At 42.2% G+C, this 21,904-nt stretch overlaps 1 protein-coding gene across 3 annotated transcripts in view; it reads right to left on the bottom strand.

Moving 5' to 3' along the window:
- Nucleotides 1-21,904, bottom strand: part of REPTOR (repressed by TOR) — a 68,118-nt gene that overhangs the window by 36,606 nt on the left and 9,608 nt on the right. The window contains exon 1 of one of the 3 annotated variants that reach the window (XM_086967871.1): nucleotides 14,342-14,671. The exons of 1 other annotated variant lie outside the window; for it this stretch is intronic. In XM_086967871.1, coding sequence (XP_086823997.1) covers nucleotides 14,342-14,631 — 290 coding nt within the window. In that variant the 5' untranslated portion in view covers nucleotides 14,632-14,671. Of the gene's footprint in view, nucleotides 1-11,163; nucleotides 11,462-14,341; nucleotides 14,672-21,904 lie in introns of those variants that run through there. One more of the 3 variants, XM_022831368.2, reaches the window with a different exon arrangement.

Below are 21,904 nucleotides of genomic sequence, written 5' to 3'. Positions count from 1 at the left end.
TCGTCAGTCACTATTCTTGCTTGCTTTTCGGGCCTCCACGGATTTCTCACCCGATGTTTATTAACCCCAGGGCAGTGTTTTAGCTGGCGTCGTCGTAAACTAGCACGAAAGCAGCCGGATTTCCTTTTTTTCCTTTAATCATCTCTTTAAAATATCTCTTTGGCTGCATCATCGTCGTCTAGCCAGCTAGTACAGCTTACACCGAAAGACGGAGCTAGGAACGCTAACTCCTAGTGCATCCTTCTTCTAATACCCACCCACTAGCCCTTCCCCATTCTCATTCTCAATCTGCCTCAAGGAGGTGTTTCGTTTCGAGCGCATAAAATGCCCCTCTTACTCTGCGGAGACCCCTACACCCCGTCTCCTCAAAAAAGGCTGCCAAGCCGAGGACACTTTCCTAGCAATGGGTTAAGGCTAAACGACAAAGGCAGTCTTCCTTCCCACATCCCAGAGTCGACAGGCATTGACCACTCGGCCCGATTTTGCTACTCCATACCTTCGTGCCCTGTCTCTATCTTTCTCCATCTCTTCCATTTCATCCCCTATAGTGCCGCGTCCCTGTATGTGTGTGTATGTGTAGTAAAAGCGGGCTTCTAAACTCATCTTATAGCCATCAGCATTTCCATATCCGCTATGTGCAGGAAAGAGTAGCAGCAGCAGCGGTGGCAACCATCGCTGATAGCTGGCTAGAGAGTCCAACAGCGAAACAGCGCTTTCCCTCTGTATCTGCCCACCCTTCGGTCTCCAGTGGCCTCCGGTTTGAATCGGCCAAGATGACGACGACGACGATGCAATGTCCACCGCTGCTTCACTCTGCCGTTACCCCCCTCTCGGCGCTAGCCTCGTTAATCTTGTGCAGTGTCCACCAGCATTGCCTTCTTTAAGCTTTAACTGCTCTAAGCCCACAACTCTTCCTTGACTCTCGTTTGCCTGCCCTCTCCCCTTTAGAAGCAGCCTTTGGTTATCCATCGTTGCTTACTGGCCACGTAGTCATTGCGCGTGTGTCACGTCACATGGACAGCGACGTCAGAATCATGCCTTCCGAAGAAAACACAAAAGATCTCAGTCTTTGAACAGGCCGACCGTTATATTAGTTTCTTCGTCTTCTTCACGAGCCTATACATCAACTTAAGGCTGTTTCTATTATTTTTGTGTGATTCACAGTTTTTCTTCCATGATTTGTTATCGCAATAATTTCTATGTATCACAGCTACTGCTTGTATCGCTCATGGACGGTAGCTCTGTATTCTTTTCTCTTCTGCAACGTTCTGTCACGTGATTTGTCCCAAGATGTGAATGTCATTCTCTTTATAGAGGTTCCATACATGAATTGGCTCTATTCCTCATTTTGCAGTGCATTTCTGTCCGCGTTCGCATCGTCATCTTTCCGATAGAACAAAGTGAGTGTTCTCCCTTTCGCTTTTATCGAGCCTCGGTGTTGCCATTGTTTTTGTACCCCCTCGCCCGTTACCTCTCCACCCAGAGTCTCTTGCCCAAACTATCAACCCCCGGAGCGGTCTTTTCCAGCATTCCTTTTTTCCCTACCCGAAACGCCCTAATCACCCACTCACGCGCCCCCGTCGTTGCCCTGCTGCTGTGAGCGACCATCGAAGCCATCCGCCATCTACTATCGTTCCCCTAGTATCTTTCCTGCTGGCTTCTCTTGTTCGTTGCGTTCAGGATGCAAGAGTCCTGAAGCCGAATCTCGAGGATTGCACAATGCCGCAGCAGTCGAGCGGGACTGGCTTACGGGGTACACATATATACCGAATACTAAGACTATATGTGAGCATGGTCCTTGGCCCGAACTAACTGACTGCTCGTGCTATCAGAGATGACTGCCCTCAGGGGGTTGAGCAGCAAAGGCAGGCGGCGCAACCAGTCACCTTCTAGCGTCAAATGCTGCTGCCCAGCCTAAAGCGCTGCTGCCTCGACCAGCCGAGCGACCCGTTTTTCTCTCGTTCTTTCTCTCGACCGACCGACCGACCGACCGACCGAAGTGGCAAGACCGGGGGGACGAGGGTACGAATGAGCAAAAGCTGGGATAAGCGCAGCATTGCGATTCAAAGTCTGCAAGCTGTTCCTGAGAGACACATGCAAACAGACGAAAGAACGATAGTGAAAGACGGCAGTCGAGGGAGTTCGGGTGGCGCAGCTACTGCCCTCCTTCCAGTAGGAAAACCGGGCCGGGAAGAGGGGTTGCAATGAGCCCCGCGAAGGAAGGCAAGAAGAGCTTGGAAGCACCACGTGAGAAGAAGTCTTAATTCCCAACAACGAAACAGCGGCGGTCGTCTAGCCTCGTTCTTGCTTGCAAAATGCAGCAGAAGCAATGCTTTCTCCCAAACTACGGATCATGCTATGCGCACTGTTCTAGCATACCGAAGGAAAAATTCACTTGTCTCTGGCTGTCAGGGTTAACCTCACGGTTCTCCACCGGCAGTCCACACATCTTCACTACAGTCAGACGATCAACCAAGTGAGCTCTACGCATCTCTAAACACGGCAGCAAAATTACGGGTTTTGGCTATTATGAAAACAAATAGATATATTAAATGCCTAACCGTACTGACAAGAACATTTTTTCTAGGCCTAGTCTCTAGCCACCTTTCAGTAGTGTATCATTCTCCACCCGCGCTTCAGATTATAGTCATTGACTTAACATACGGAACCACATGGAGAGCTCACACATTGTCGAGTTTGACTGAGCCCGACCCAAATATTTGCGCGAGATTTTTCTATGTAGAAGCTGGCTCGTTCTGCTTCCAGTCGACAGCATATACAATAGAGAAGCTGCAGTGAAAGGGAGGCACTTATTAGGACTAGTATTCGATCCCCCTACCCCCACCCTCTGATTGCGGCCACTGCTGGAACCAACGCCGTCACGTCCGGATCCTGGGCCCACATTTAGAGCACTGTATTCTTGAACTATGAGATCATCATAATCTGTTGTCCGGCTCTCCGATATAGTGCCACACGTTTTTAAGAAAATTTCACCCGGGTGAATTTCCATACCATGCCAGAACTTCAACATCATTGGCGGTAAATAGCTCACAGACATATGACATAATAATTTGTCATGTATGAACAAATAATTTCCCTTTGACAACTATTACATCGTACCTGAGACTGTTTTTTGGTCCGAATTACCTCACTCTATTGTTGTTTTTCTATACTCTCGTTGCCGAAATCTGGGGCTTCTGTCATCATCATCACAGTCCACATTATTATTTTGCTTGTATGTTTTTTTGCTAAATCATATAGGACTCGTAAGATAATTCGCCGGGTCGCCTGAACGTTGCTACCTAAAGTCTCAAGATGCGATTTATTGGAAAACAGACCCTTCATCGCTTTTCAACTGGCTAACTTTAGAACTGTTTAGCCTGCTTAAAACGCGGACAAAATCGTGGAAAATTAAGCGGAGGTTTTTTCTGGTTCACCACAGCTAAAACCATCCATTTCGACACGGGGTCGAGAAGTTCTTATGGGAACAGTTACTCCGCGCTTCTGCGCCCTCTAACGCAGTTAAAGGCCGTTACAAATCAGTACACAAAAAAAAGTGTGGAACGATCCTCTCCCCTTGCTGTGTTGTGTACCAGTGCCTGGATTTCTGTTTTTCATGGCCTTCACCTTCTGGATGCCATTATCAACTGTACATTCTGATACTTTGACCTGCTTAGCAATTCCTCTTCGCAATCGCTTTTCTGTATGAGTCTGGCCATTAAAGTTTGCTACTCTTCTGTGAAATCTTCTCATAATTCGTTAACGTACGAAAGGTACGAAAACCATATAAACTCACCTCAAAATAACAAGTAGACGCAAGAACACATGCAGATATTTAGTTCGGATGCGGAGATATCATCAATCAAATCCGACAATGTGTGAAGTATTCTAACTGGCTATATTGTGGTCTATCTCTTTGATGTGCTAATGTATGAACGACATAGAGGCTGCCATACAACTCAGCCGCTAGCATTTCTGAGGTTTGTTCGACTGTCGTCTGCGATTGTGTTTGATAGGTAATTTGACCATTTTCAAGTATCCCTTAACATTTCTCTGCCCTTATCAGTTGTTAGAATTTTTCGAACTACTTCTACTACAAAACTACTACTGGTACCTTATTATTTGTTCTTACCAGAGGCTGCAAATCGACACTATCATACTGTTCTATTTCCACAATTTGTGTACATGTTACATGTGTATCATCTCCCAGTTACTAAGACGTCACGTAATGAAGTAACTTATTATGCTCATTCTAGCGCTGTTTCCGGATGTTCCATTATGTACGTGTATGCACTATTTACTCGCATTCTTTGAGTAGCAATCTTTTTACTTGGCTTGTATGTCTGCTTTTATGTTAGCGGTTCTTCCGCCGCGTGTTAGTCGATTATCAACCAAGTTTTGCTCGCTGGCACTTATGGGCGTCGGCTCACCCGTGTTTAGGCTTGCACACTATTCTTCGCAAATCACGCTTGACGCACCGCGTATCTTTCTGGACTGGATCAAGGTTAAGCGTCTACGACTAAACCTGCTAGCAGGTTGCTTAACGCTCCCCTTGCGGGCGATAGATTGTGTTTCGTTATGCGAGCTGCTGGCGACTTTGTGACCTAGAAGTTTGAGTGGATCGCCGCGACGTTATTTTTGAAGCAGAGCGGCAGTGCACAAGTGTTCGCAAGTTCGTGTTTGCGTGCAGTCCTTGAAGTAGCCGATTGTTGAGCCTTTTTAGTTTTGAGCAGACATGTTGTTATCTGCTCGCCCGAATCTCCCTCGGTTTGGCTGGTCCGACAAAACTGGCCCCCTTTTAGTGTTCTGTCGTATTTCGCTTCACCGAAATCAAGCCTCCAGGACTGTTAACATTTGAAGCACTTGAAGTGAGGATCACTATAAATTTTCTATTGCCAATTCTGCCCTTCATTCGGTTTGTGATCTCAGCTCTTTAGCACAATGTTCTAATAGCTGCTTAGGTGAGAGTCTGTAGCTTGCGTTCGCATACATCAGCCAGATCGGGTGAGTATTGTGCTTCTGTCGCCCGCTTCGCCTTTTCTTGCCGCCTTGACAATGAGGTGTACGAAGCTTGCCTTCAGTGATTGGTAGCACCTCAGCGGCAATGTGGCTGCTAAGAAACAATATGTCTGATTTGTTGCCTGCCACTCCACTAATCCTGTGTTGATATCTTATTTGTTTGAATCTGTTATTTTGACTCTATTCTTGGCTATCTTGACAACACTGTCCATTCGATTGTCGGCAATGTGTCGTGTTGATTACGTGCTTAACCTGTCAAGCACTACAGAACCATGAACATGTACTAGGGGTTCGTATTTGTGCGTATCTTGCTAGGTGACTGTATTTACGGGTGTGGCTGGTAGTCGCGTCCATAATTCGAGCTGTTTCCCCCCAACCCGTCTAATTCTAATGAGCCAATGCAACCGTTTACTAGTGCCAAGTAGGCTTTCGAAATAGAAACACCTTGATGAGCTACAGGCCAAAGTCACTGAACAACCACCCTGTTTGTGAGTGGCTTCAAACATTTTTTTAACGAACTCTATATCATTTCATTCAATTAGCCAAATCATTCCTAAGTTTAGGCAAATACATCGTATTTTGATGCGACGGCACGTAGTATCGTAAACTTGATATGGGTTCTGTGCTCGGTGCACGAATTTGTTTGGGAAATTGCACAGAATTATCACAGTTCATCAGCTCATTGTCTGCTTTAAGTTTATCTTCTAAGCTTTGATCCAGAAGACTCTCAATATGGCCTCTATGGCAATATCCTTCTTTTTGGTGGACCAATCTCTTTGAACGATATTGATTGAGTGCTTCATTGTGTTACAGTATGACGTCTTTGCCCGGTGACTAAGCATGAATCTGGCCTTTTTCGTAAGTTGGCGACTTTTGGAGCATGAATACCAAACTTTGCAGACATGGCTTCTACTGGTTCGTAATCGGTGTGTATTGTCACTCCCTTCATGGCGTTCATGAACTGTCAGCTCATCCAGTTTGCTCTATTACTGCATAATTTTTCTTGAAGTGCGGTTAATGAAGGCAAAGTGTATACTGCTGGCATACCGTTCCGTATCGATACACCTCTCAGCTTAAAGTCACTGGTTTCTGTTGGAATAATCTAGTTCTCGTTAGTAGGCTTTTTAATTGTGTGGAAGTAACTTGTTGCTGCCAAGCAAATGGACACTGACGTTACGTGTTAGCCTGCGCGACGATTTAGGCTAAGTTAGGAATGAACCCTAAATAACCCATCACTCCGTCCATATCTTTTGGCGGCGGCACCTCTGATACGGCTTTCACCTTCTAGGGATCTGCCTTCAGTGCCTATTTGCTAATAGTATGATCCATGAATTAAAGTTCTAACATTGCTAGACGAAGGATTTGGTGAATCGAGTCTAAACGCTCCGATAATGGCTCTTGATGGCCTGCCTTCTATGGTATCTCCTTCCGCCTATGCGATCGCATCGTCCTCAAGGACAGCTTCGTTTTCTAAGCCCATCATTGACTTGACGGCTCTGACATTTGTTTAGGGTTAGGGCTATTGCTTAGGGAAGTCCACAATATTGATATCGTCATATATGTGTTTAGAAAGTTGAACATTCACGTTTCTTTGGACTTCGATAGAGTTCATCCTTGGCGTCTAATGATGAGACCATATGTGCTGTTCTGAGACGACGCAAGGTTTGACTAGGCGTGAACGTCAGGTATCTAGGTTTTCTAATGACCCTGTCGAGTGGATGCGGGTTTAGCACAACTGATGTCGTACGCGCGGCTCGATGAACGGTCCGAGGTTGAACAGCATGGTGTACCTTCTGAATAGTTCCTTAGCGCTCCAAATTATTGACGCGATTCATTATGGCATTCGTGAATGCTATAGGCGTTAAACACGTCTCGCTTCGTCCGTAACATGGATACTTACTGAGTACTATAGCTCGCTGAGGTTTTCCTAGTCCTTGTACCTGAGCTTGCAGATAATAGTGTCTCTAGGTCCTTATCGATGATATAAAGTTTCACAATCTCCTTTACCTCAATAGTTTTGAACCTTAATCGTTATTTTACCCCACAGTTTTTGCTCAGGCACATTTTCAGCACGACCGTATTCTTGTATGCGTAGACCTTTTATGCAGTCCAACCTCATGCCTGCAAAGCCATGAGGTTGCACATGACTCCTCTGTCTAGAGGATTTCGCAGCTTTCTTCGTTGGTCTTTGACCTGAAGGTTGATACATAGCTTCCGTTTAAGGCCTTTCCCCTCGTCGTTTGGAAGAGACTGTTCTAGCCAATCTTTTTTCTAGATTTCGATAGCCTTCATAGATGCGCAAGGTTTTATTCCGGTGGAGTGTGCTCTGTCCCCGCTTGTCACGGTTATGCCGCGTCTATATAGGAACGGTCTATTTGCACCTCCTAAAGTGCGCTAACTGCAGACGAAGTACGAGTTGTATATGTCATTTAATAGGATGGTAGGATCGGTTCATGTTCAATTGATCTTTGTCGTTAAGCCTTGATCGAGCAAGTCTCATACCTTTCTGTGACTAATTTTTGTTTGATTTACTAAACTGTGATCCTACACTGCTTTTTGTCATTTGCCGAACCCTCGATGAATACTCTAAAGTTTGTTTCTGACTCTCATCTGACTGCGCGATGTGAGTGTATGAACGGCACGGATGATTCATTCCGTCGCTTTTTGTTGTGTCCCTATATATACATATACAATTGGAAGGCAAAATAAAATAGCATAAGATGTAGGAACTAGGATGTATAGATATGTGCCTTTTGCCTTTTTGTCGAACAGCTTAACGTTAGCCGATCAAACCAAGTGTGTAGCTAAGGAGTTGGCTCCCGCTTGTATAACCCCTTTGAAGCGGCGGGGTCTCAGATGAGCTGGCCAATGGGGCGAACAATTGCTGTTTCGTCGGTAGTGTGTTGGATCAGAGTCGCTAAAGGCGATCGCCTCTGAGATAGCAAGGGGTCACCACTCAGATACAAAACCAGCTGTGCTACCGTTACTATCCGCCGGGATGCAATAGCAGCAATGAGCGGCTCGATAGAGAAAGGTAATACGGCCAGGAAAGATTGAATGGAGTTGGAAGCGTTTTGTCGATTAGGAGAGTGGTTCGGTTCATTCAGGTAGTTTGGTTGAATCGAAGGCTTCTCCACGACAGGTTGATCGCGCGGAACTGATCACCCAGAAGGACTCTACATTGTCATACAGCATAGAGATTACCGCACCCTTTTTAATTCGTCCAGGTTGATCCACCTACTATGTTCTGTCAACGAGGCATTATAAAGAGCGAACGAACGGACAATTATAACTTACGCTCTATTTTTATCAATCGACAAGGGAAAAATAAATAGCTTGAGGCTTGATTAGCATAGCATCAGGTAATATGCGACTACCGAATCGGCGATGAGAGCGGCTGCAGTCCTCAAATTGCTAATACATATAACCATTATTTTTCATCGCATCAAACAAAACTGGATAATAAATTATTTTCATAAACGCAGTGATGATAAAAAAAAAAACGAGATACACGAAGGCCTTAAATACAGACGAGGAAGTTCAATTTCTGTTCATATACCTCATATCAACCATACCTAAAACTCTTTTAAAAAAATAGCATAACTACAAAAAACTTTTCCACAGAAAAACGTAAGTTTAATCGCAGAGATCGAGCTAGATTTTCATACCTATAGAAGCCTACAAGGTCTTGTCGGCGAATTTTTTTAAAGGTGGGAGGTACTACGCCGTTGTGAGACATGGGGACAATATCATAAAACACAGTTTAAAATGTATGCGACTTGCTCTCTATTAAAAGCATACGAAAATAATACAAAAGTGCTAAATTCAGTCGAAGGCCATGGAATAACGCTATAACGGCTTAAGGTATTAGTAAAGAAATTAGTGGACGGACAATGCCTTTTTTCCTAGCTAAGGTTTCAAATAACTGGAAATAGAGCAGTTTGATTTTTAGTATTAAAAGTTACGTTCAAAGTTCTTCTATAACTATATGACGGTGTAAGTTTGATTGATTAAGTGGTAGAGAAGGCTATGCGTATTACATCTAGTTGAATTTATGCACGAATTCATTGGGAGTACACGTCTAAAGTGTGAAGTTCTGACATTTTACCATTCCATACAATACAAACTTTACAAAGTCTTGGGTACGATCATGTTTATTTAGCCATTACACTCGAACGAAAAAAAAATAATAATACTCGCTTCTTCGAAGAAGAATAATAATAATTGTGTTAATTTATCGGTTTCGCACGAACCCTTGGCCTTCGAAGGTAAATAGGTCGACGCCGGCGAACAGTGAGCCGTCTTGTTGGCTCTCATAAAGGTCAGGGCGAGCTTCGAGAGCTTTTGTCGCTTTTTTAGTACAGAGCCATCGGCTCCTCCATACGTTTCGTATAATTTCTTATGTGATCACTATAATTACTATAGTCGTATCTCTGCCGATATTTCAAGCTGGATAGCCACAATAAGTTCTAAACACGCTACGTAAATAGTGTCGCTGAATGAAGACCAAGTCAGCGTTTTTCTTACGTTATACGATAATTACAAAATTCATATTACTATAAAAGCTTAGCTGAGCTTTCTAGTTTGGGTCAATATTCTATTCGTGAGTGAAGGTCTAATCATTCGTAGCGGTTACCCACTATTCCCGCTGTAAGCGTAACCCGGTGGGTCGAACTATTGACCATGTTAGACGTTATAGTTAGGCTCAAATTAGTGATAATTGTGCTTTTTTGCTTATTCCCTTGGTGATCTACTTTTTCCTAATAGGAGTATTAATTGTCATTTACGGTGATAGGTGATCCACGCACTCTCCATTACCAGCTGCGGAAGCAGCTAGAAATTCAGCATATATCACAAATTCTATGCCTAAATTGTGATCAAATCGTTTAGACTACCAAGCTGCTTATCTCAACATCTGCCAGTAAACGAATTTTTTACAAGATACGTAACTTGCTCTTCTATCCGCCTGTATTTTCTAAAGCGGCAAAGCGAAAAACCATCCGCTGAAGATAAAAGTAAGTTCAATTAGTCACTCACTCAGTACCTAATATCGCATTGTAGGAGCTATGCCCGCAATAAAAGTTCAGCTGAAGGACGAAGCAGACCGAAGTGGGAGGGCGTGGGTGAAGGATTTAAACTAAATGGATGCGCGAGACGAGGACATGATGCCTGGCGTAGTGGCTAGCGCCCTTTATAGTGGGTCAACAACTGTCCGGTCCCAAAATAAAAAACAATACCCATTCTCTTGCACTGCCCGCTACACCGAAAGACCCGTAAACATGGAATGCTCAAAACCGTGCCCTAATATCTATCCCTTATAGGATGGTTGATCTTCTTATACGCCTTGGCGTGCCGATGCTCGAAGGATAAACTCTAGCTTCATTATCTATATTTGGATATTCTGCACCATGTAAGTGTGCCACGTTCACACATAGTTGATGTTATTTGAAATTCACTAATTTGTCGTCATTAGAGTAACAATTGTGTGTGTGTCACTACAATAGGTAGACTTCTAAGCTGCGTGGGTAAATGGTAGATGTATATAAGGGATCAAAGTACCGATGCGGGATGCTCAGAAGGGTAAATTTGGATAACGGGATGCCCGTAACATTGCAGAACCTGTATCTGTCAGGCGCAGATGTTGGGTATTTGTACCCATAGAATAATCTACATAACTTTAATAAAGGTCCTCCTAAAACAAATTGAAACGTATAGTATATTCTCATACTGACTTTAGTTTAAACGACTTTTATCCATTGATCGAAATATTTCACACTACATCACAAGCCTTAGAAACCCATCTTCAACTTAATTCTCCGTTGACTCTATAAGGCATTTTGTGTCTATTTTCCGACCTGGGTGAGTCAAATATCTATCTTAGTAACTAACGGCCGTTTTTTTTTTGTTGCCAAATACAATTTAAGCAAAAACATATGCGTTTATTTTGATTAGCTAGGTTGGCATGCCGGAAAATATTGTAACAACTAGCCAAAATAATTTCACAATTGAACATGCAAGATCGCCTATCGTCTTTTTCTTTGGAAGAAGGTTTACTTAAGTCATCGTCAAAGCAGTTAATCAGCTTTGCCTACAACCTAAACAACGGGGTGTGCATGAGTTTCGATAAGAGAAAAATCAACTTACCAGCAATTAGCTGTGGCTAGCAGTACGCGGTAGGTACTACCACGGCGTACCATGGCTAAAGGACGATATTAAACCAAGTTTTGGTTACTACAGAGGATAAGAAAGGGCTGACTGAGAGAATGGATGTAGACCCATCGTAGGCTTCGGAAGCCGCGCACCAATAAGACCTATCAACGTAGTGATGCCTCAGTGGCCTATGCCATTAAACATTTTATCATTGCCAGAATGCCACTAGCCAGCTAAAACATATTAATGACACTCAACGTGGCGCGGTTACGTGGAAGAACGTGAACACGAGTATGGGTATAGCCGTAAGCGGCAGCGCGTTTGCAGTGTAAACAATCTCTCTCACCGTTCGAATGTTATCATCAATCGACGAAAGCTTCTTTAGCCATTTGCCCCATCACTTCTCCCCGCCTGTCCGCTCCGTTCCTTTGAGCTGTGCCCCCTTCCACCCTCTGCACCGCTTTGGTCAACTTGTGCTCAATCTTACTGTCTATCGACATCATCACACGAGTCAGCAAGGTGACAGGGTGAACGGGTCGGCGCAGCTCAACATGCCGCCATCGCTTGCGTCTCCTGCTACGAGCTCTTGAAAGCGAAGTCTCGTTTCATTTCCTTAACCACAGCGTAGCGTCATCTTAGCGGCTTCCTCTCCTAATAAACTATGACATGGCACCCTTTTTCATACAGCCATACGGAAAACACCCAAGCAGCACGCAAACAAAGATGTGCGTCGTCGAGTTTACGTCATCACTTAGACTTTGCTAACAGCTTTTGATGTCTCGACGAAACGATCATGGTCCTTTATCGTGATACGATCCCAATACTATGCTCACAGACGTAAATACATGCGTAATTAATCTAACACAAAATGCGTTTCATCAAATTTCCAATTAAGCAGCGTAGGCTACTTATTACCTTATCTTATATACAGAGAATTGTTTGTTAATGTGACGGACGATATGGCACCTTTAGCATAAATATCAGCAGCACATTGACAAAATGCACTGTGGGGGTCTTCCAACATGTGGACATGCTTTATTCGGTGCTCATTAAACCCCTTCAGCTGTAATGCAGCTCGGATTCCTTCATAAATCCCCCTCCTGCGCGAGCCTTTTTGTCCTTAGCAGATTGCGAGGGCGGAGATCTGCTAGGTGATTGCATGAGATGTAGCGATAGTCTGGGGGTGGCGGGCTCGAGAGCAAGGAGTGTTTTGAATAATACTGGCTACATTGTACCGAGCATTTGAGACTACTTTTGGTTAGACGCCGGCCACGCTGACGGTACGTGCTGACGGCTTGCGCATAGACTCTTGCACGCCACTCAGGAACTACGTCGACCACCTTTTATAAAGCAATTGGTAAATATATAAAAGGGAGCGATCATCTTCATGACGATTTTTGCAGTCTTTTTTCAGTTTCAATGAAAATTTCAAAACGAATTCTTCTTTTTAATGAATCCGTGAAATACCCTCAATTATGTCCGATCCAACCTTATAGTTTATGAACTAAATTCAAAATATGCAAGTTGGAAAGAAAAAAAGCATAACGCAAACCTAGGGCAAGAATGAAGAACAAAATTATAGCTTGCTAGGGCCTACACCTTTTGCAGACATTTTTTAGATTAGGTCAGCTATTATGGGCTTCTTAAACACGCAGATTTCTTGGTGATTACGCTAACATAAACGGCACCTTTTCAAATAAGGCCAGGAAGAAGCCTAACTAAAAGGGCAAGGCTCGATTTGGTTATTCAGGACTGCTTCTTATATAGATATAGACTGTACTTACTTTTCAGTAAGGCTCGGAATATCATTATCAAAAAAAAAAATTAACCTCATCGTTTTAGCGGAAACTATCCAATCCATTTAGTTTAGACTGATCAATTCTGACGCAATCTGTGAGCTGTTCCCATGGTCATACGGTGCCCCATGAATGGTAATAGTGACGCGGCCAGCGATTACTATTATTTTAGTTCAATATAAAATAGGTAACAGCCTTATTTCATAGCAGGAATAGATTAAACCGTGTATTAATTAGTTTCTCTAAGAAAATGTTTTGCGTAACGATCTTTTGCCCCAATTGCACAATACTTTCTTACGAAAATCACTGAAATTATTAATATTGATATGCGCGTTCGGCAGTTTGTTGGTAGTCATCAGACACAAGAATCGCGAAAAAAAAAAAAATGTTTTTTTCTATTGTTACAATAATTGCCGTTACTGATGTTGCCGTCAGCGCAAAAGATAAATAAATTCGTTTGACGTTTAATGATAAAATGGTTTTCTGGCGTGTATATATATATACATATATAGATATTATCAGTTATCGGGTCAATTTAAGATAGCTGACAATGAAAGATTACCGATAGTTTATCTTATGTAGATGAACTAAAATGCGAAAAAAGAAAAAAAATAGAACTGCGCTTTAAGTTACGTTATCATTAATAATCTTTTCATTCAGCCAAGTTCGATTTTATATGATGCTCGGATTTTCGAGGTTTGCAGAAGAATTCTAAGTATAGTCAAATTACCGTTCAGCTGATTTTGATTCTAGTGAATCTTATTAGTCTCCCTGTAGTCTTCAAGATATCATGCCATGTTCCCCATGGGGCGGGGTGGAACCGCGAGTGCTGCCTGAGAGGTTTCATCGTTAAAAAGAGAACTAACGTTCTAATCCCTCAGGAAGAAGCCAAAAAATCATATCACATTCATATCAGTATTATTAGGGGTTCAACTTATGCTGGGAAAGCCACATCCGGAAATTTCTGCTAAATTACATAGGCATATAAATCAAGTGTCATTAAATATACAGCTAAGCAAAAAAATGTAGTATTCCGTAACCTATATGTATATATATCGTGCTCAGATGTTAGTAGCATTGTATGTTGTTATGTAGTAGACTAAAGTATGTAAAAGATAATATTATAGGACCTGGTAGAATCGAATGCCTCAAACCCATTTCGAGGACCCATATTCATCTAGAAATCACTATACAAAAGCGTTCGTATGAACTGAAAAAAAAAATTATTATATTTCTAAAATGGGCATATTAGGTGCTTACAAAAAAAGTTTTCTATGCAGCTATATATATATATATATATATGTCTACGTGCACTTTTACGGCATATCTTCTTGTCTTGTAGTCTTATAGATATATCCAAAAACGCATATACTTACAGACATACGGGAAATACAGAAGATAACGAAATAGAATTGGAAGTTAGAAAATTCTGAGCGTCCGCCTGATGCTGAGTACCATCAGAGTCGAAGTTATTGTTCTTCTCACGAATTCGTTCGAAATAATTCACTTTAACATGGCTAGATCCACTGCTAGATCTTTGCCTAAAAAGGGTCTCCATTGACGGAGAAACTAGTGGACGACTATCAATCCTGCCTTCCTCGTCTTTTCTCTCAACAGACTCATCACGTTTGTCGCTGGTCTTGTGGCTGCTGCACGACGATAACATACTGTGCGCAAACGCCGACCCCGTACGTTCATTTCTCGTCCTCCAATAGAATTCCATCTGTCCGTCACTTTCCAGGCCTGCCGCTGGCATCACACGTTTAATGAAACGGTATTAAAGATCCTTCTATGCACGATTTAAAACTACATACAAACCCATACGTTTGCGTTTTTGACTCCTGTTTCTGCATAACTTTCACACGAACGTATGTTAAAACTAGCACGAATTTACAAAATGTTCTCTGCTATGAACACAATTATCTTGAGACATTTCACTTCATACAAGTGCCTTTTTTGGATGCCCCTCCGTCTTCTATAACCTACTGTCTTCCAATGCTTCTGTGATACCCACTTTAGCTAGGCAAAGTAAGGCACTTTAATCGAACAGCTACACTCTATCGACGCAGTACTTGTACAGCCTTAAACTAGAAATCACGATCGCAGGACCAAGCATTAGAAATTAATAACTGTTATAATCCTGTTCTTTATTAAAATGTAAATTTAGTAAAGGAAGCACTGTTAGAGCAGTCCGGTGATCCGATGACACAATCTTCATTCATCTTCACATACATAGTGCGAGAAAAATAGCTCTAAGAAGAGCTAGGTGGATACGCATCTCTGCGATACCGTTCGGACCTTTACGAAGACACAAGTCTTTATCAGATCGTTTTTTGCAAAGATATTCCACAAGGGGTACGTATTCTTAAAATAACCCAGTACACAAAAACAGTTCAGCTCGCGTAACAGCCCGTATATGGCTTTGCCAAGCAAAAACACCTCAAATGAATAGAACATCAGTTACCCGATACACTTCATTGAGCCACTCCATATACGAAGAAAACAACGTTAACAAACTTTCCTAATGTTACATTTAATCAGTGATAAGGTTAATGTATTCGAGTGAAACCAGTAACTCTTAGATTTTGTAAATGAAGGATGAAACTCATACTTCAACAGGAGTCATTTATTCACTCATTTACCGAACAGTGTTTGACTCTTGTCTCTGCCTGACTGCCTGTGGTAAATCCTCTGCCAATGGTCAGTCTGTCTGAATTATCATACGGTACCGCAATCAGTTTATTCTGAAGGCCTCGTTGGTATGACTCCACGGAGAATGTAAACAAGCTCAAGGTTCTCTGCCGGCCTTCCTTGACCTCCCCAACCCACAGCCGCTTCCCCCGTCATTGCAGCGGTGCCACTAACATTCACTTTGTGCACTGCCCTCTTCGGCCGGGCAGCACCGCAGCCCGTTCTATTCGTCACCAACTGCCTACCCACCACCGCTATCCAATCAACTCCCTTCACTCATCGTCTGCCCTCGCCTACTTGGTCTTAGAGGGCACTACAAGTCTTTCGCTGCCCCGTGAGGCTATGGCCTTTTCCTGTCGGCTTCGAGTTCCTTCACTACCACCAGCATCACTATCGTCACCACTGTTGCCCTCTTAACCCAAAAAGCCGCTGTTATTCCTCTCCTTCTTTAGAGCACAGCCCCCCTACTAATATCTGCCCGATTTCTCTCGTAGCGCGCAATTCCCCTTTCCGCTACTTTGTGACCACTTGGGGCACACGATGTTTCCGTTTACAATGTGTGGCCCGTTTCGATGGACATCCGCGGAGACCCCGTTGGCAAGCGCACGAGCCCCCATGCTTGCCTTCCGCTTGCATCCGTATTTGAGTTCTAACATATCAAGTAGACCGCGTGTTGAGAGGGAATGTTCGTCGGGGCACTGAAGAGAGAGAAGCCAAAGCAACATGCACTATGTGAAGGACATCTGAAGAAAACAACTTCATTCCTTCTCCCACGTTCATCTCCCACCCACAAACCCCACACTATTTCGTTTCCCCTAGGCGTTCCGGTGGTCGCTGTACTACGAACGGAAAACACTGGTACTGACCTGTCGTGCTTTCCTCACCCTTTCATTACATCTTCTTTTCGCTCGTTCAAAATCCCTGTCCCTCCTTCCCTCTTGTCGTGGTCCAAGCTCGCAGCCCCAGCCCCATTCCGGATCGGCATCATCTCTGTTTGCAGGTTTACCCGTTATTGGGATACCCCTTTTCTACGCCTGGCGAAACAAAGGCGCAAGTCTCCACGTCATCGTTCCCTTGCCATCCCAGACTACCTCATTCTTTGAAGGAAAGAATCGGGAGGGGACCGAAGAAATGAGAATGCGGAATGGCGCATATTATAAAGCTGAGCAGTAACTGGAATCACGAGATTATCGAAAATAGCAGAAGGGTTTTGAGAAGACGAGACACGTGAAATCAAAAACGTCTGCTGGTTTAGCGCTGCTCTCACTGAAGCTTCATTGATTCATTTAACAACAAGAATAGTGTTAGCTAATCTGGAGTTGCAAACTAACTACAAAATAATTAATAATAATATCGTTCATTTTCAAAACATCTAACAGATGAATGAATGAATGAATGTCCAACAGAACGCGCGTTGTTCGTCATAAACAATCCAAAAAGCCGGTACAAGAAACCGCAAACGTCAATTCCTAGTTGGAAATTCAATGAACATAGTCAATGCAGTCTTTCTCCAATCGATTAATTACACTTCCCGATGGATCTAGTGCCTGCACCTTTTATATAAAGCGGCTACAGAAGAAACAGTCCTAATAAATATAAGCCGTATTTTTGATATGCTTCCGTTGCTGGGAATATAATACGTGCCGTAGGCTGATCAAGGTCGTAAGAAAATGTAGGAATTAATGAAATAAGGTCAACTTTACGTTTGTAGGCTAAACGACCATACCCAAATAGAAGGCAGACTTCAGAAACATCCCTTACACAGGTGAGCTGCTGATTGCGGCGAAATAGGTATCAAGATAATGCGAATATAGTTCAATTTTATTTTTATGTTTCTTTTTGAATTTTTAAAATCAATCGATGGTACAGCTACATCGAATAAGAACTATATGGGACCCTTCGCTTTATTGTAACGATATAACTTTAATTAATAAGAATCATGCTATTTAACTTTTAGAACTTCTAAGATGCAAACATCTTCCGCAGTTCAGGTCATTGGGTTCGATGGCATTGTGAAATGTAGTGTTATTTGGAGTATTCTTTAGTACTAAACGTTTGTCGAAAACAAGCAACTTATTTGCCGATGTACGAAAATGTTATCTTGAGAAGCAAATGGGAAGTTAATCGCGTTTTATAAACGTGTGATGACACCCACTTTAGAACGAGCAAGGTTTGGGTTGTCCGATTACCTACTGGATTCTCGCCGTCCTCAGAACGCCGCAATGCCTGTTCTACTCCAAATTTTTTTTTTCTGCCACTATCGTGAAGCGTTGCGCGTCTAGATATTCTTTACGATAGGTCGCTTGTCCAAGTGCAGGTTTTGTTTCGAGTAGCTGTGCCTAGACTTCGAACTTCGACAACTCCACACCGTGCCACTACCCCACCACATTTAACTTAAGCAAGAAGCCAATGTCTCGTATGATTCGATACCGAAGCCTACTGATGGGTATCTGCCGCGGAACATATGATGGTTAAACGATGATCTTGGTCCGACGAGAATCTAATCTGCTGATATCCGCCTCAAAACCTTCTAACTTCGTCGTAAGCACTATCAAGAGCTTTGCATCTGGCACGTAGATATCTGTCGCCACCTCCAACGTCCTAATCCATTGTCTAGGCCTCGAATAGCAACGACGTGGTGTTTTCGGGAGTAACGTAACTTCCACGCTCAATCGCGGCATATATGTGTATATTGCAGCACACATCATTCCTAGCAATAACAGACTAGAAGCATTTCATGGTTCTGAAGAAAAATGAACGACCGCATCGGCATATCGCACCGCTCCTACTAGCTGACACGAGCGTCGCCTTCTGGCTCCCGGACCATGACTATTCACCGAAAATCTTTTAAGCCATATTCATACATAATAACCATGGCAGTTACATAGGCCTCACTGTGATCAAATTGGCTTCATCCAAATTTAATGGACGACCTTAGGCGATGTTAACCCGATAGTAATTATCTGTAAATGCTAATGTTGTTTGATTATAATCATAGCCCTCTCTCCATATAAACAAGCACTTTCCTTCCAGCTCTATCGATTGCTTCTCACAGACCACCTTGTGGGCTACGACATATAAGCCTCTGGTAATGGTAATAAATATTAATATGTCTCAGAACAATGGTTTTGCTAGTAATCGTCCTAATTTTGTACCTAGGTGCATTGTACGTTATAGTCTAAATGATTCTGGCGTACACTCAGGAAATCAAGTATGATGTATATACATTTATTTTTTTGTGTTAATTAGAACTGGGAGTTAGACCAGGTCCGGAAATCTGACCAAATATGATATGTGTTAAGCAATACGCTAATCCTAGCTAATGAATTTGGTTATAATGAGTTTATGGTAGGCCAAGGGTTAGATAAAATTTGAGACAGATTCTTTTCTAATTCGCACTCAATTTGGTGAGACTTATATATAGTAAACTGTAATTATCTTTTTGTACAACGTTTAGTTGAATTGTTATTCTTTTTAAAAAAAAAAGAAGAGTAGGCATATCAGGGGACACGTTTGGGAACTCCCTAAGGCGTGGACAATAGGCGGTACCTTGGGCTACTGCATCTTTGTGATACTATTGAATTGGACATAAAATTGAATAACCATCACAACAACCTAGTTCGCACATATTTACCTTTATTAGAAAAATCATAATACAAAATGCAAATAAATTATGATAAGCCAATGTAAATCAGCTGCCATTATAATGTGAAAATGTTTGCTGAATGTCTTTCGGGCTTGATTAGAAAATTAGACCGATTACGTGTGAAACCCCGTTTTCCCATAGAGGATGAAGTGAATTATTCGAGTTAAGCTTTAAACTTCACCGAGTAGAAACATTTTAAGCCTTCGCACTATCAGACATGTTAAAAAATAAACGAAGAGAAGATTCATTTTTATATCACATTCTATCATGTACTGGGTTGTTCACTAGCTAATTGCGGGCTAAAACATATATGCTTTTCGGTTAGGGTATAGGCTACCAGTCGAAATGATCGCCGCTTAAGCAACAAACCCAATTTTTAGAACTGGATATAGCACCCTGACTTTTGTAATTGCTAATCCTTTTATTTCTATATATATATATATATATATTTTTTTTTTTTTTCTTTGAAACCACGTGAGAAACGCTTTGCTCGCATACTAACTCAATCATGTGATACACCCTAGTATTACTTACTGTTTTAACCAACACAAGGTAAACCGGTTCGTCTAACAATAATTAGTATATTCTCGTACGTCCCTCGTAATTGAAATCTAAGTATGCTTCGTACCCATGTTGATTGTGTGCAAAACACTCAGACGATAGCACACGTATGAAAAATCACGCCGGTTAAAAATTTCCTAATCCATCTAAATGTGCATGTACAAAAATGATTCCTATTGACCTACAATTAGGGAGTTCGATCGAATGCAACGGGACAGAATCTTGGAAAGAAAGTGTCGAGTGGCGCGAACGTACTGGACAAACGACGAAAATTATAAGATACCTTCGAGGGCTCGACTCGTGAAGGTAGGCATTTTTTTAGTATAATTTCTCTACGTAAGTCCATATTTCCTATATGTGTCCAATGTCTGTTTGTTTGTAAACGATGACCTTTGTCATACTGTTTCGACACTCGTAGTTTTCAGCTACAAATTAAAATGCAATATTCCCTTTATCTGATCAAATTTCGTCAGTCTTATTTTTCTGTCAAACTTCGTTAACAAATAGAAGGCTGGCCCCATAGCCAGACGATAAGAGCTGAATGTGTCACTGTTTTATTGTCGAAACACTGTCTTTGCCAAACATCGATCGACTTTCATTTAATTAGGAAATGAATGTAAAACATTGCTTTTTGGGATCCAAGGGTGGACCAACATTCACCTCCTAAAAATATAAGCAGATACTGCCGCAAAAATTAGAGCCAAAGTACGAACTTTAAGGGACGCGTTTATAATTTTTCAGGAAAGAGCAAGGCTGAAGCTTATTTCGGACAGTCTCTTACGATCCGCTCCAACAAAAATACAAAAACAAGAGAATATTAGGAAGTTCAAGTACATATTGGGACATTCTGTGAATAACTCCAGTTGGCAGTCTGACCCCCTACACTTTGCAGCCAGCCAATTGTCACTTTTTTTTTTCTGCTCAATAATCGATTGATTCGCAATATTAAGTTCAACGCTCAAATTATCTGGCTTGTAACAAGTTTGCTTTATTCCAGATGATTATACAAACTTAAATCATTGTCAGGTTGCTAGGCAAATGCAGACGACAGTAGCCTGCGGTCGTACGGAATCACAAATGCGAAAAAAAGATTCCTTCGGTCATAACAATATTGTTCGATATGGCAGTCGATTGTTATAGCAGACATACATTCGAAACAATGTAGAAGGCATGGAAACGACGGTAAACACTCTTCTGTATTGTTTATAATTTGTGTAACGATGTGACTAGAATTTGTAGTTTCTGTTTGATAAATATTCATGCTTTTCATTTGTACGGGTTCAAATAACGTTGCACGGTCGATCACCGCAAGCTCAGGCACCTCAATATGCGGCAATAAAATAATCCACTGACGCATTTACTTCACAGTTATAAAGTAGGCGTAGCAGTTGTTGTTGTTGTTGTTGTTGTTATTATGAGCAAATATCAAACCTGGGTGTTGGTTTTTAATCAGACGGGAACTGGCAATGGTAATGCGGTTCGCATCGTCTTAGCTTCTCTGTCGCAGTAGACAACTGTTTGAATAGAAAACAATAACAAATTTTATAATTACAAGGTCTACTGGCCAAAAATATATGTTCTCTCACAGTTTCTTCAGAAATAGCTTGGCTGTAAACATCGTCCGGATGGCTGACCTCGCATAATCACGAAACCCATTTCTCTACACATCAATAATCGAGCCATACATTCACTCAACGCTATTTTCAATGTAATAAAGCAACAGACCAAAAAAAACAACTAAGCAAATGCTATACATTTATGTCGATCGATTACTCGTGTGGAAGTACGCTAAGTAACCGATTACTAGATCTAAAGTGGGAATTCGCCAGCTGATCAAAGCTGCTACATTCACACAAGCCTTCAACAATATTGCTGCAAGTATACACTGGCATAGGCGAATCCGCCCCCGCCACGGTTAATGGCAACAGTGTCGCTCAGTTGCTTATGACTGCTTGCGAAGTAAAGGGGGCAAAGCGTATTGATGCGCGCATGTCGTTGGTACCCTTCTCAGATGTAGATGTATATGACAGTATAACTGGTT

The sequence above is a fragment of the Varroa jacobsoni genome, unplaced genomic scaffold (assembly GCF_002532875.2).
Source record: "Varroa jacobsoni isolate VJ856 unplaced genomic scaffold, vjacob_1.0 scaffold_328, whole genome shotgun sequence".
NCBI classification, from domain to species: Eukaryota; Metazoa; Arthropoda; class Arachnida; order Mesostigmata; family Varroidae; genus Varroa; species Varroa jacobsoni.
Note: the sequence above shows the minus strand (reverse complement) of the source record. Positions and strands in the feature narration are given on the sequence as shown.